Below are 16,066 nucleotides of genomic sequence, written 5' to 3'. Positions count from 1 at the left end.
TGACTTTTAACATGCAGTGTTGGAATTTGTCGGCTGTTACCTTTGTGTCTTTATCTATGGATATGACGATTTGGGTATTGTCTGCGTACGAGATTGGCGTGAAGCCATTTTTCCTTATTACTTCTGCAAGGGGGGCCACGTACAAGTTGAAAAGCGTTGGGCTTAATGATGAGCCCTGCGGGACACCACATGGTACCTCAAAGGAGTCTGATTTTGAGTTTCCTAGTTCCACTGTGAACTTTCTATCCTTCAGGTATGATTTGATGAGATAGCATGTAGATTCGCTTGCTCTAGCTTCTCTGATGCGGTTTATTAGAATCTCGTGGCTGACCGTGTCGAAGGCCGCCGAGAGATCTAACAATACCAAGGCGGCCTTCTCCCCGTTGTCCAGTACTTTCCTAAGCTCTTCAACTGCCGTGAGGAGAGCTGTCTCTGTGCCGTGCCCTTCACGGAATCCGAATTGGGAATGGTCAAGCCAATTATTGTCCAATAGATATCGTGATAGCTGTTTATTTAGTAGTTTCTCTAATACTTTTGCGGCAAAAGGGATCCTAGCTATAGGTCTATAGTTGCTAGGAACCTCGCAATCCAAGTTGGGTTTCTTCAGGAGTGGCCTGATCGATATAATTTTCCAATCATTAGGAAATGTGTTAGTGTCTAAAATTATAGCAAACAGTTTTTGTAGTACCAGTCCTATTTGCTCTGAGCAGCTTTGCATCACCTTAGGTGGACAAGGGTCTAAGGGGCTGCCCGAGTTGGTTGCCAACATTTCTTTGCTAATTTGTTCCACTGTTGGTAGGGCCCATTGAAAAGATGGTGGGCAGATGGGTGGGTTGTTTGGCTTTGCAGCAATGATAGGGTCTAGAGTAGTTTTTTCTACTTGATTATTTTTAAACAGCTCATAGACTGATGTCACTTTACTTACGAAGAAGTGGCCTAGTGTATTACAGAAGTCGGATGATATATCCTCGGGGTTATTATTTTCAATTTTGGCAAGCTTTTTGACTACTGCAAATAGGTCTTTGCTTGAGTTTTTTGATGCATTTATTTTCTGTACAAAGAATTTGCTTTTTTCTGCCCTAGTCATATTTTTGTAAGTAGCCAGTTCATTTTTATAGTTTTCTCTTAGTTTGGGGTCATAATGTGTTCTCCACTTTTTCTCTGCTCTTCTGCAGGTCTGTTTTTGTGTCTTCAAGGCGTCTGAGTACCAGGGTTGCGAGGGGGATTTTCTTTTAAATGTCACTCTTTTTTGAGGTACTGAAATCTGGATTGCTGTTTTAATCCAGTCATTAAATTGCGTACAGGCTGTGTTACAGTCACTATCCAGAATTGGGTATGAATACTTCAATGTCTCTACCAGCATGTGGGGGTTGACTTTAGACCAGTCAGGGTAGGTGGCTCTTTTTTGACTTTCGTTTGGTTTCCTCAGCTGCTCTGTAATTTCTAGTTGAAATAAGACCAGTTTATGATCTGTCCAGGCGATAGGGTGGACTTCTACCTTCGTTAGTTTTTGACATGAAGTGAAGATACCATCTAGCGTATGTCCGGCTACATGCGTGTCTAGATGGACTTTTTGATCTAGGTCAAAATTGGCCATTGCATCTTTAAAGGCATTTATGGAATAAACACATTTTGAAAGTCAAGGAATAAACCAGAGCACTTTACATGTGCACCAGTTGCATTACAGATGGACACATTCATTTTGTTAGGCACAGGGAGATTAAGTATCTTGTCCAGAAACACAAGATGTTAAGCTTCCCTGCCTAGATTCGAACCCGGTTCCCAATGAAAAAAATACAAATGTCTGCTGCGCTTCATACGATGGTATTGTTTAGACACTGTGAAATGTCTTAGCAATATCACCCGTAGAAACACTTCTTAGCTGAGGCTTTGTTACAGGCTGTCCATGTAGGCCCCTGCACGGAGCTTAATTGGAGCCGGTGTCTGCCGGAACGCACATTCACTTACTAAATGCTTGTGTACAGGCTGACAACCGCAGAGATCAGAAAGGTTCTGAACATGTTCTTTTCCTTCCCAGTTTGAATCTGTTCATGTGGTGCGTCCCTACTGGCACTTTGTGTGATATTTGGCACGCACAGTGCTTAAAAGAGAATACCTTAGTAAATGGACATATCCCCTTGCTTTACATTGTCACGCAGTATGTCATTTATCGAATAAACACATTTTCAAAGTCAAGGAATGAACCTGAGCACTTTACATGTGCACCAGTTGCATTACAGATGGACACATTCATTTTGTTAGGCACGGGGAGATTAAGTAACTGGCCCAGAAACACAGGATGTTAAGCATCCCTGCCTAGATTCGAACCCGGTTCCCCATAAAAACAAGCATTGGCCGCAGCTCTCGGCTCCAGCTGACTGTCGGGCGCCCCACAGAGGAGTCCCGTCTCAGTAAAGTGCTCTCCGGTGTGCGCAAAGGTCACCAAGGCGCATGATGTTTTCCGTGCGAGTCAGTCGCCTCACCTTTCTAGGGTTCTTCAGTGGCGCATGTTATTGGGGAACAGTACCTTCTGTTTGGATGTTTAAAAAACAAAAATCCCATCCAATCAGAAGCTGAAGAAGAGAAATCGCATCACGTCAGAAGCTGATGAAGAGGGAGGAGGAGCAGGGAGGGGCTACTGAGAGCAGAGAGAGAGAGGGTGTGGAGGAGCATGGCTTAATGAGCCATTACAAAAGCCAGATGACCTGTGCCCGTTCACCCGCGTGTGACCGCACGCTGGTGGCCAGCAAAAGGCTTTGGTAGCACTTTTTAAAGCCAGTTACTAAATGTCTCGCAGACCAGCGCATGCGCTGGCTCTAGCGAGACCTTAAAAGCACTTTGTGCACATCCATGCACCGTGCGCCAGGCACCACAGTGCGTGGATGTGTAGTGGGGCACTACATGTGCTCCCTAGGTCACTTAGCAGTGGCCCACGAGAGACGAGGACCCTATTTGAGGCCCCCAAAGTCCGTTTCCATCTGCCTTTTTATGGTGGTCGGACTGCCATGAAAAGGCAGTCAGAAAGTGACATCCTAATCCATAAGGGGGCACAGCCTCCATTGTAGGAATAAGATTCCGATGCCACCCTGACGGGATCTTAGATCCTGTCAGAGGCGGTGGGCTTCCCAACCTACAACAAATGGTTCGACTGCCGGTATCATAATCCGGCGGTCACACCGAAGGTGGTGGGCCGATCGGAATCCAAATGAGGCCCTAATTTGTCACGAGTTTTTTGGCTTCAATACAGAGAAGTACTCTTCCAGATAATCCACAATATCAAGTAGCAGAGAGAAGGCTGGTTACACCAGAGATCTCAGGCAGTTATATGCCTGTAAGGCCTAGGCATCTTTACAGGTTAAAGTGTAGAAAGCCTCTGTATGGTGAACAGAACATCCGCTGCTTTTTGGTTGATGCTCCACATCTGCTAAACTCCAAAGAGGCTCATAACGTGACCAGGTTTATAATCCTCATTTTAGTTATAGTATCCAAATAAGTCTCTTAATATTTCCTTCTTAAACACCCACATTGGGATGAGCTGAGAAAGACCTCCCACCCTCACAGAGTGAAATGCTGCACTAGAACCGAAAAGTATTCCAAGAGGTTGGGTGCAAGATAGTTTGATTATTCTAGTGATTGTGATTTCCCCTCCGCCGTTATTAGCCCAGCTCCCCAGCCTGACTGAGGATATCAAGGAACCACTGTCCTAATATGTGCAGTTAAATTTGTGGCTGGATTTGGTATTTGTTTTTTTAAATATTGGGTACAACTTGAACTTTTATTTCTCACCGAAACCCGTACTTATATTTTGTATTAAGTTCCCTGCTTTTCCATTGACAAAGTTATGCTTTTTACTGTTTGTTTTTAGGTCTTGTGCCTAGCCTTGCAGTGCCCAGCGTGAGACATTTTGTAAGTGAAAAACGGGGTTTGGGTAGCTGACCTAGGTGTGCTTTTCCTTTTGTGCTACCCGATTGGCCTTTGAGTGCGTCTTTTTATAAAAGACTGCACGCAATTGGCCAAAGGCGGGCGCATTGCTCCACCCATGGCCTATTGGTGTCTATTACGCGCTTGGTGCGCATTATAGACACCAATAGGCCAATTGGTTTTAATTATCGTGCCCAGACACAGGCACGATAATTGAAACCACGGCTCGCTGTGGCGCGCGCGCACCACTCATTTTTTTTTCCATGTCCCCCATGGTCTTACTTTTCCTTTTCTTGTCCCCTGTTTACTTCTGTAACACCTTAATTCGTAAATACTCCTCCTGCAACACCACCGGTTCTATTGTATGGCGTTCTGTCACTCCCAGGCAAAGTCTGCGCCATACAAAATGCATCAATTAAAATTAGCGCCAACCCATGCTCTCCGGTTGCTATGTCCCAGAGTGCCCGGTGCTGCAACTCCCCGCGCCTCCTCCCCTGGATGTGGGGGGAACGCCCAATGGAACCCATCCTCCCTCCCCCGCTCCAAAGTCGGATGGTCTGATCCTCGGCCCTTCCCCCACAACCCGCCATCTACCTCTATTGTGTCGTGCAACAACCTTGCATTCCTGCGCCCAATCCAAATTTGCACAACTCCCAAACTAAGCCTCCTGCAGCCCCAGCCTGCTGCTCCCTACCGCGCCCTGTCCAACAATCCCTGCTGGCACAAAGTGCAACATTTCACACTTCCATCCCCCCCCCCACCTCCCACTCCCAGAGCCCAATGATGCACTCCCCGCATAGTTCGTGCAGTTTGGATTTTGTGCCAGTCTGACCGTTCACACAGTCCGGCGTACTTGCTGCATCGCTCTTTGAATGTGAGTCTGAAAAAACGCATGCACTCTTTCTATGCAACGAATTCTCCCTGTGACTGACTTAAGACTACGCATCTCTTCTATCCTCTCTCCCTGGTTAAAGGCACTTCATCCCGGTGGCTTGGACAGCAATGAGGACGGGCGCCTGAGTCTGTTACCTCCACCAACCCAAGGGAAACAACCGCGATTACATTAGCGAAACGACATCATTGATACTGGCAAATAGCAAGTAAGGACATCGGAACACCAGAGCATGCACAGGTGTATGCCACCACAGCACAGGTGAGCTGCAAGCCGAGAAACAGCCTCAACGCCAGACCAAGATAGGCACGCAGGGATGAGAAAATGGCGCCGCACCGGAGCTAGCCCGAGCAAGGAAAGTGGTCAGACGTCTTAGAGAGAGAGAAGAACCAGCAGCAAAACAACTCCCCTGAGCTATCAGACCAAGGGAGTGCCAGGAGGGGGGAGAACGAGAACATTAGTCGCTGGAAAAGGGCAACAACCACTCGCGGCGAAAACGAAACTGAAGGTGCACACAGGCAGCGGCCGTCTTGGCCGGAACACACCCATCCTAGGCCAAACGATCAAAAGCAAAAGCGCAGTAGACTGAATCGAGCGTCTTCAACACTGTGGACACAATCAGACGAACGCATCTAACAGCCGGACCTGTGAGGATAAACAGGGGCAACGGATGAAATGGCAAACGCTGAGAAAGAAGGAAACAATTATCTCGGCGAAAACGAAACTGAAGGTGCACACAGGCGTCACCGGACTTCTCCAGAGGAGGAGAGGAAGCCGGCATCCTCTCCTCCATGCCAGCGTCCAGGTAGGTCAAAATGAGAAGTCCGTCCAGCGAAACTGAAGGTGCACACAGGCGTCACCGGACTTCTCCAGAGGAGGAGAGAAAGCCGGCTTCCTCTCCTCCATGCCAGCGTCCGGCTGGGGCAAAACGAGAAGTCCGTCCAGCGGACAGGTACCAACTGCAGTGGTGCCTACGCTCGGGAGAAGTCCGGTGACGCCATTCTGCTACATCAGTAGGGTTCCACTGAATTGTGGCAGGACCATTTGGCCTGCTACCAGTTACTTGTGGAAGGTAATACTTGTCATTTCCACACACGTGCAGGACAGTTTTGTCTAGGTCCTGATGAATTGCTAGTTTTTAGCATGAAACATGTTGACCGCTAGGTAGAGCACACCTCTTAGTTCCTGTGTGTGTGCCTCCCTGTTCTGTTTTTAATAAGGAAGCTAGCCACACTAATAAAAATCCCTGTGGACTACCTAACCTTTTTTAATCCGCACCACTGCACTATTTTCTCACGCCTACACTTCACCTAAAACCCTCATACCCACATGCACCAACTGGCAGGAACAAAATATCTCCGATAAAGAGCCCCTTCGCGGGTGCCCGTCAGACATTGCAGCGCCAGTCTGACGAGGAGCAGAACCCAGATGATGAAGCATGACACCTAGCTTGCTGGGTGTGTGAGGGTTTTAGTTCCGAAAGGGGGCTTCCCCCTCTTTCACCGTTCTTGGTTCTTCCATCTCTCCAATCTAGGGGGAACAGTGTATCCTTTTTTGGTCTGAAGACAGAATGGAAGGCGCACTCAAAGGAATTACGTAGATACTTGTGGTCTTGATTTTTCTTTTCTTTATTTAGGTAATTATACCAAAACGAACATACACAGCCAACGCGTTTCGTTACGTGTTGTAACTTCGTCAGGGCTAGGTCTGTGATGTGGATATGGAATGATAGAGTAGACGTGGAATTGAACAGGCACCGGTACAGAAACCACCTTCAACTGTATTACAGTGACAAGATTTCTGTACCCACCAATATCGATCTCCACCAACGGCGATAGGCCACGCTTTACTCTTTCTGGAAACCGGCATCTTGAGCAGCTTTACCCAGCACTTTATTTAGACCTTTCGTTACCTTTACGGTGCCTGTTCAATTCCACGTCTACTCTATCAACGCGTTGGCTGTGAATGTTCGTTTTGGTATAATTACCTAAATAAAGAAAAGAAAAATCAAGACCACAAGTATCTACGTAATTCCTTTGAGTGCGCCTTCCATTCTGTCTTCATTCCTGTGTGTTGTATTTGTGCCCAGGGACAACGGGCACAGGAAGTGTGCTGCACCACCCTTATTCTTATTCGGACTAGTGCTTTGGTTGTGCTAAACCCTGGTCTTGTTGTCCTGTTGCTTCTGCTAACATATCCTTTTTTGGTCTGACTACTTCAGGGGCTTATACACAGGACCCCGGTAAATATTAGCCCCTCCAGTTCCCTTATTTGTTGTATAAAGAAATATAAAAACAACCCTCCAGACTCGTCCTTGAAGCTCAAAAATGATACAACTCTGGACACAATCTTCAGGAAAGTCAACAAAGGTAACGAGGTTGCTAAGTCCACCAAACAAACAATCGACCACGTGCAGCTAGAGCTAGCAGCTATAAGGGCAGACCAACACAACACAACTAACAGGATCGACATAGCAGAATCGCGAATCAGCGACCTCGAGGATGCCAACACTCAGTCAAGCAGAGCTCTAATTTCGGTCTCCAAAGCCACCAGCAGCCTACAGAAGCAGCTAGCTGAGCAAGACGACCGCACAAGAAGAGGCAACATAAGACTACTCGGTGTTACGGAAGGGGAAGAGGATAAGCCAGGATCCTGCTCAGCCCTCCTAGAGGAGCTCATCCCACAAATCACCGGCCTTAAATTTGTCAGACACTTTGACCTGGACAAGGGTTATCGTGTACCAGCGATGAAGCTCCAAAACGCACGTGGCCCCACCCAATCATTTGCAGACCTCTTGGGTCACAGCAAACGGAGGCCATTTTTGCAGTGGCTAGGAAAAACCAGACCCTAAAGTGGAAAGACAACAAAATAATAATTACACAAGACTTCTCGCGCCAAACCGTCGAAACAAGGAAAGGCTTCCTGGCAATGAGGGAAAGAATGAGGAAGGACAACATCACTTTCAGCTTCGCAGGCCCGGCAAGACTGAGAATCGTAGACAAGGGGCACACCCTGATCTTCGACGATCCGGGCGAACTAAGAAGACACCTCCGCGGCCCTCCGCCGGAGGATATGGAGGCGCAACGTTTAGACACTGCGAAGAGAAGAGCGTCATTGGACAACACGAGTGCAAAAGACCACTCCTGCAAAGGTCAATAATCATGGACACAAGGGAACTCAAATCACGAGATCAACAACTCTACCTCAAGCAACCATTCTACCTCACAGTATAGTTTTTATCTAGAACCTCAATTTGCAAAAGCAGACGGTCCTCAGTCCCGGGGTTGACCCTGTCAATAACTCAGTGCACTGGTCCTACCTCAAGGGTAGCAGGCCTATCTCATTCACCCTGGGACGGGGGGAACCCAACAACGCAAAGGACCAAAATGTATATCCTTTACTAATGATCCCTGGTCAAGCCCGGGGCCAAGACCCTAGATAGTGCATGAAGAATCCCTCTGGGGGAGGGATGGGGAGGGAACTTTGCTGACGCATGCCCAATTTTCGAAATGCGGGGGGAGGGGGGCAGGGGGGTGGGCCAGTATAGATCATATACTTCTATTTCTTTCTTTCTCTAATTCTCACATTCTTGACGGACATAAATACCTTGCCAGCACGACTATCAGACCAACCCGACTGGGCACTTTGGGACACACCAGGAGAGGGTGGGATGGACCAAAATGTAGGGGGGGCACCCCCCATAGACAACACCAAGTAAGGGCGATAAGAAGCACAAACCATGACAATACATAGCAACTCCCAGCTACTCTCAGACCTAAAAATAACCTCACTCAACATTAAAGGGCTCAACCACCCGATAAAGAGAAGGAAGATAATGGACTACCTACCTAAAGTAAAAAGCAATGGGTGCGTCCTTCAGGAAACAAAACTTTCTGAAGAGGACGCACAGCCCCTAAAGGCAAACTGGGTAGGGCTAACCCTATGCTCGCCAGCCATTCACAAAAAGAGAGGGGTAATAACGCTAATAAATAAGAAAGCCAGACTGACCCTACACGAGTGCCATGCGGACGCCGAGGGGCGCCTGCTAATAACCAGTCTGAAGCGTGGGGAGGAAACTGTACATATCGCCAACATCTACGGCCCAAACACAGAGGACGAGTCCTTTTGGAGGGAGGTGGGGCACAAACTTGGCAGTCTCCCCCAAGTTGAGCTCCTGATAGTAGCAGGGGACCTCAATCAGGTACTAGATCAAACCATAGACAGACACCCACAAAGAACCAGACACAGTCTCAACACATACTTAGGAACCTATGCGCCAAACTCCACCTCAGGGACCCATGGAGACTCCAAAACCCAGACGCCAGAGACTACACCTTTTATTCCCACCCCCACAACTCATATAGCAGAATTGACTACATCCTGATCTCAGCCACTCACACCCACCTTATAGAACACACAGAGATTGCACCAAGAACAGTGTCAGATCACTCCCTCATCAGCCTAACACTTAGTGGTCGTCACAACGAACAAACAAGCTGTAGATGGAGATTCAACAGCGATGTCATTAGAGATCCAGCTAACGCTGCGGCAATAGAGGAAACCATTACAGACTATCAAGAAATCAACGACAAGCCAGACATAGACAAGGGAGTACTGGGATGCTATGAAGGCCACAATAAGGGGGAAAATAATAAGCATCAAGTCTAGAATGAATAGGGACAGGAACAAAACAATACTAGAATTAGAGGGGGAGATTTAAGACCTGGAGATGCATCACAGCACCAACCTAGCCGACAGAAACACACTGACAACCCTAACGAGGAAAAATTATGAGCTGAATAACATTTTAAGCGAGAGAGCAGGTACATGGATAAACAGGTACAAAGCCATAAACCTCTGTTCAGCGAATAAAGCAGGCAAGGCCCTGGCCTCATACCTTAAAAGTAAGCAAAGACAACATGACATCGCAGCCATGACTGACGCCAACAGGACATCTCAAACATCCAACAAAGAGATCCTCAGGGTTTTTAAAGAATTCTATGAGGAACTATACAAAGAAGACAAAGACCTAAACCCAGATGGGGGAGCAGCCCTCCTAGACAAGCTTAACCTACCAAAGCTAACAGAGGCCCAACACGCAACACTAGAGCTAGACATTACAGGAGCAGAAATAGACATGGCAGTAGCGGCCCTAAAGGATAACAATACAAAAGGGGGTGGTGATGGACGGAGCATCTGAATCAATCAAACACTCACACCCAGTCAAAAGATCTGGGTTTAATCCATCACCGTTCTTTAGCCCACTCTGCCACCCCAGTTCAGACATGGCTATATGCAAATCAGTCTGACCCTGTGCCTCATGGGAACAGTCCAGCCCGAACTGCCAAGCCATGTCTTCCCTGGACCGGAAACAAGCTTCCGAGGACCGGTTTCTGGCATTTCAGCCGTCTTCAGCCCGGCTTGCTTGAATCCAGTGGCAAAGTGAGCAAGGGACTCACGTCTGAGCATACCCTGCCACACTTATGGCGGCCAAAAGCGGTACAAAAGGGGGTGGTGATGGACGGAGCATCTGAATCAATCAAACACTCACACCCAGTCAAAAGATCTGGGTTTAATCCATCACCGTTCTTTAGCCCACTCTGCCACCCCAGTTCAGACATGGCTATATGCAAATCAGCGACTTATGCAGCTGACCCATGAACTAACCGGGCTGCAATGCACTCTTCAAAATTCTGTGTCTGAGTATCTTTACAGGCTACTTGCACAGCCAGTATGGGGTGGTATACTAAACAGTGAGTGCTATTGATTGAGTATGTACCCCTTGCCTCTGACTTTTTAACAGTACACAGATATCGTCCTCTGTGGACTGCCTTTCGCACAGAACACTTAACACACGCATGACAGTTCCTCCTTTAAATGTGAACCGATACCACAGTGGGCCATATTTTTTTTTCCTGCCATTCCCTGTGATTCTTTAATGCGACAAGTGAAGAAGACAAGTTTTTTGCCAGGCAGTGGGTAGGAAGTTTATGACACGAAACTTGACGCCAGACTGGGAAAGTGAATTAAGGTCCCATATCGAAAAAAATCGACGTCTTGTTTTGGATGACATTACTCCCAAGACAGCAAAGCAGAGCAATGTTGCCTAAAAATCACTGTGACTAAAAACTAATATGAACGTCGCTCCCCATTCCTAACGGTGTATATGTTGTAAATCACGCAACTCTTACCAACAGATTCTTTCAAGTTAGGGGAAATGAAGTATTCACCACAAAGCATCGATTGGCAATCATGGTATGTTCTGCAACAGAAAACACACTTGGCAAAACATCATACTAATCCTTGGCTATAAGGAGTGGCAGTAGTTGATAGTGTCTTATTCCACGTGCATAGACTGTATTTCCTAGAACACATTTACCCCACTATCACATACTAACATCATAAATAACCTTGTATATATTTATTTATTTAAAAACAAAAAAGATAAAAAACAATGCCATTTACAATACCAACAACTTTTAACTTTGCTACTGCGAGACCTATTGCTTTGCAAATGGTTGTTTTGCTAGATGTGTTTCCTATTATTCATCTCTTTCCAGTGGAAGAATGGGGCATATGCCAATCAGCAACCATTGGCATTCTGAAGTATCTATGTAGCCTCTTTTGTGAGACAATTATGCTCTAGCCCCGTGAAATTCATGCATGTAAATAACATTATTCCATTCATGAAGTCAATGCTCCAAGTTCTTGGCTAGCTAACTCATTGAAGCCATACTTCCATAAAACAGAATTTTCATCAACTTGACATTTACAATAGGGAGTACACTAAAGCACAGACAAGAGAGTCGAGAAAAGCATAATTCACATACAAATACAAGTTTAAACTGTACACTTATTACACATGTGAATCATACTTATACAATGTGTGTAAAGTCCTTCAAAGAGTATAAGCTATCTGCATTTAGTTTGGAAATGAATAAAATCAGAAGCTACATTTTTTGCTGTCTCGTTAAAGAAGGAAAACTTAGTGATTCAGTGTTTTTTTCTGTTCCTCTTTTAGTGGAATATTAGGTTTTGTCTTGATGCTAACTACAGTAAAGCTGAAAAGCGGCCAGTCTTCAGCGCACTACGCCTCTTGGAATTTCCTTGCTAAGGTAAGAGTGAAGTGGATTGCATAGTTTTGTTTGCAAATCCTTTGAGAACATATCTCCTCAGGAGACCCTTTGCATTAGCTTTGTATGACTGCGTGTTGACCTCGTTTGCGAATAGCTTAAATGAGCAGTACTATTCTTTAAATCGAACTGCTTCCAACTTTTGAGTGTATTTTGTAAATAACACTGATCATGAATTGTACATGCTTGACGTGCCTTTACGCAGCAACACCAACCAAGGACTTCTCCAGTAAGAATTCCATTAGATGTCGCATTAAATAGAGCACCACTAGAACACATGAAGTGATTTTCTTGCAGAGCATATCCAAAAGGTACTTGGTATGGTTGGAACAGTAATGCACCAACGAGAACATGTAAATCTTCAGTCTGTTATATTTTTTTTCTGGGAGTCCTCCAAGAAATGCGCCAAGCCTGCTGCTCCATACAAGAGTAACTAAAATGTCCTCTTGGACTCAATTCAAGACCTTTCCTATTGTGACTATTTGACCCAAGTTTTATTAACCTCCAAGGCCCTTGTTTTGTTGGCAGTTCCAGGAATGATTGTTTTCTATGCACAATGAATGTGAGATAAATGATTTATGTGCAATGATTCAGAGTATTTTTTGAGACGTAAAATAGTCCATTATGCATTGCAATGCCAGTACTCGGTGGGATATGAAATAATGCATCAAACAGTCAACAGCATGAGGTGAGAGAGAAATGCAACCCTGGGTGGAGCCAAAGCACAGTATATGTTTAATTAACCACATGGCTGCTGGGCGTTTTCCCCCCCAGTGCTGGAAATTGCTCCTAGGCTGTATTCATGACGAGCTCAGCTCGTCATCAGCACAGCTCAACCGTGCATCATGACGAGCTGAGCTCGTCACCAGCATCGAAAGGGTTAAAAAAAAATAATAGCAAGAGTCCTTCCAAAATCTGTCGTACCACACCAGGCGGGCTTGGATTTTATATATCCGTGGGGCTCATGCGCCACTCTTAGGAAAGCATTCTGTCCCACTAATCTCTAGTAGGGTTTGGCGGTCCCATGATAATTACTTGAAACTAGGCTCTCACGGTCCACTGACCCTTTGCACTATTGGTTCCTAGGGATCATGCTGGAGTCATGTGATAGACATCTCAACCTATTCCTCGACCCCCTTCCTTCCCCCTTCCCACCATGGTTTCCTATGTACCAGAGGTGATACAAATGATGTCAATTTTCTTGGTACAGCTTTATGTCATACTTAGTGTCACTGGTAGTACAGCTCTATTTGTGCTCTTGATCACATTTGTTCTGATTAGTTATATGGCGGTCGGTTTTGACACATCCGCTTAAAACGCACCTTTTCAGCCTTTTCTCTATCATATTATTCGCCTCCCTTGTAATTAAGTTCCAGTACTGAAGATTCCCCAGAATGCATTACGAAGTTTGACGTTGTAAAGATGTTATGTTGTATCCGAATTCTTCCATGAAAAGCTCCCCCGCCCCTGTGTCTAGGTATGCGCTCTGTAAATGCCATAAACAACGGTGTACGTACCATCTTCTTGAGAGTTTAACTCATTTGGGCACTTTGAACGGATCACCTAAACAGCGCCGGAAGCCAGGAAATGACAGTATGCAGGAAAGCTGACGACCCCGGAGTAGCTAGCCACAAAACCGAACCCGTCCCCCTGTACGTTTCTGAACTATTGCAGTGGTTTCTGTAATCAAAAGCTACACTAGGCGAATGTTGAAAGCTTATTTTATTGCATATTGCATAATTTGTATACAGATTACATTTGTTAAGCTTTTTAGAATTAGTAGCAGAATCCACAGCAGTCGCGGGAGAGGAATGGGAGCAAGGAACCAGGAAAGAAATATATGAAAGGGTATTGACTGGAGACCTTAAGTTAATGTATATGACTCTACCCCAGCCAATATACCGAACCCACAGAGGTTTAGACATTATACGTGATTCCAAATTCCTGACAAAGCATCCAGGAAATTAAAAGTGAAATGTCACCAATGTGTCATTATTGGCTTTGATGCAAGTTATTTCTGAATAGTTGGAGCTGAACGCTAAGAAGCCGATTATAAGGACCCCAGAATTCCTGACAAAGTTTTCATTTGCATCAACATTCACAGTAAATCCGCATGCCCGGTACATTGCACCTGGGGACTGCTAAAATACGCCTAAATCTATAGCGAAACTATGGAGGACAAATTTGGAATTACTGGAGAATTGGGCCTGGAATTACTGATTCCACGGTAAGTCCTCATTTTTTAGGGAACCCTCAGGCTCCCACTAGTAATCCTCGTTATTCATTTTCCCAGACTTACTGGTACTTCCGGGATGAGCAGAATTAACAATCCTTACAACAGGGACCTCAAATGAGCTCATTGATGAACACATGTTGTATTGTAGTAGTGTTTGTATAGGACTTACTTACCCCTGTGTCGGGCGCTGGAGCAATTACCCACCCGGGTTGCATGCTAACTGTGTTGTATTTGCTCTGAAAGTTTGTGTGAAGGGCGATTCTGTGTATTACGTGATGACCACCGAGATGCGGTTATCACCTCATCGGAGGCAGCACTAGATCGAAGGTTTTAAATGAGTAACATAAGATAGCGCTTCGACCTATGTGATCATGTGGGCCCACATGCATCAACCTATTTAGGAAGTGCAAACGGTGCGAATCGCAAAATTCGTCCGTTTGCGATTCCTAACTAGGTTTCTGGGATGCATCAAGCATTTTTGGTAAAATCGTTATTTTTAGCGAATTCCAAAAATGCGATTGCTTTTAAGGAATCGCAAATTTGCGATTCCTTAAAAGCAATGCATGATTACTTTTAAAATTGCGAATTCGCAATTAGGGGGTGCAAATTACCACGAGGTTGAACCTCGTGGTAATTTGCGAAAATGTGTCAAAATGCCCAAAGATGCATTTTAAAACACTGTCATGTTACAGACACACATGTCCTTAGGACATGTATGTGTGAAACATGCACTTCAAAATACATTCCCATTCCCATTGATTCCTATGGGCCTTTTGGCCCATAGGAATCAATGGGAATTGCGAAATCGCAAATTGGAATTCGCATAATATTTGCGATTTGGTAAAAATTGCGATTTTTACCGAATCGCAAATTTTATGCAATTTCAATCATGCATCCGGTTTTGCTATTCCTTATTTGCGATTCACTAAAAATCGCAAAAACGGACTTTGATGCATGTGGGCCGTGGTTCTTTTTTAGCGTAAGAATTTTGGGAAGATTAGCTATCCTCTTGTTTTGAAAGTCAGGTGTAATTCCATATTAGCAACTTGCAACAAAGGTGGAACGAGATGAATGTAAACCTACAAGTAGACAATTAAGGGCCCACGCCTGCAAAAATGTCTTAAATTTTCTCTTGTGATGTTACTATTCTTTTTGGAGAAAATTGCTTACATTCTCAGGATTCACAGAGAATTACGGGAGGTCTCCTGGAATACTGCAACTGTAGCCACTGTCCTTGACCAATCCCACACGGTAACATTCACTCACTGAGAAATGTAGCAAGTTTCTATTTCCTTATGCGTAAATGTAATGCATCCGGGCATTAGCACTAAAGGGCTTTTTAGTTTGCTTCTCCTAGCGAAAATACCCCCCTTCAGAAACCTCTTTGGTTATATAACATGACCAGTTTTCGGTTAATCCCTCTGCTTTACCGCTCCCAGAAAAAACAGATTTTCTCCTGTCCTTGATTAAATCGAGGATTTATATTCAGGATAGGAAACTACCTCCAAGAGGTTTCTGAATACCCACAGACTTGTGAATTTTAGGTAGTCACACCAGTTTTTGAAGGTGGGATGCCCACACTGCACTCCTCTGGAAATATTTATTCATACTTCAATCCTGACATGAATTTGCACTTGATTATGATAGTATATATGCACTTAAGTGAAACTTGGGTGCTCAGATACCTTTGTGAATCGGACAGTATGACTTTTAATGGCAAATAAAAAATAAATGAGCTTATATGCAGAAGATTTACAGAAAATGATAAAATTAACTAGTAACATTCATCTACTAGCACAAGAAAATTATTTGGAAGTTGATCACAAGTGACTTTTGAGAAACTTTTCCCTTTTTTTATATCATTAACTATTGTACGCCAGGAGT

At 45.0% G+C, this 16,066-nt stretch overlaps 1 protein-coding gene across 2 annotated transcripts in view; it reads left to right on the top strand.

Moving 5' to 3' along the window:
• SLC35D4 (solute carrier family 35 member D4) overlaps window positions 1–16,066 on the top strand; it is a 663,061-nt gene that overhangs the window by 512,813 nt on the left and 134,182 nt on the right. For both annotated transcript variants that reach the window (XM_086965641.1, XM_086965642.1), the window contains exon 13: window positions 11,835–11,928. In XM_086965641.1, the coding sequence (XP_086821767.1) occupies window positions 11,835–11,928 (94 nt within the window). The remainder of the gene's footprint in view (window positions 1–11,834; window positions 11,929–16,066) is intronic.

This window comes from Lissotriton vulgaris, chromosome 4_1, assembly GCF_964263255.1.
Source record: "Lissotriton vulgaris chromosome 4_1, aLisVul1.2, whole genome shotgun sequence".
Classification (NCBI taxonomy): Eukaryota; Metazoa; Chordata; class Amphibia; order Caudata; family Salamandridae; genus Lissotriton; species Lissotriton vulgaris.
This window is presented reverse-complemented; position numbering and strand designations above follow the sequence as displayed.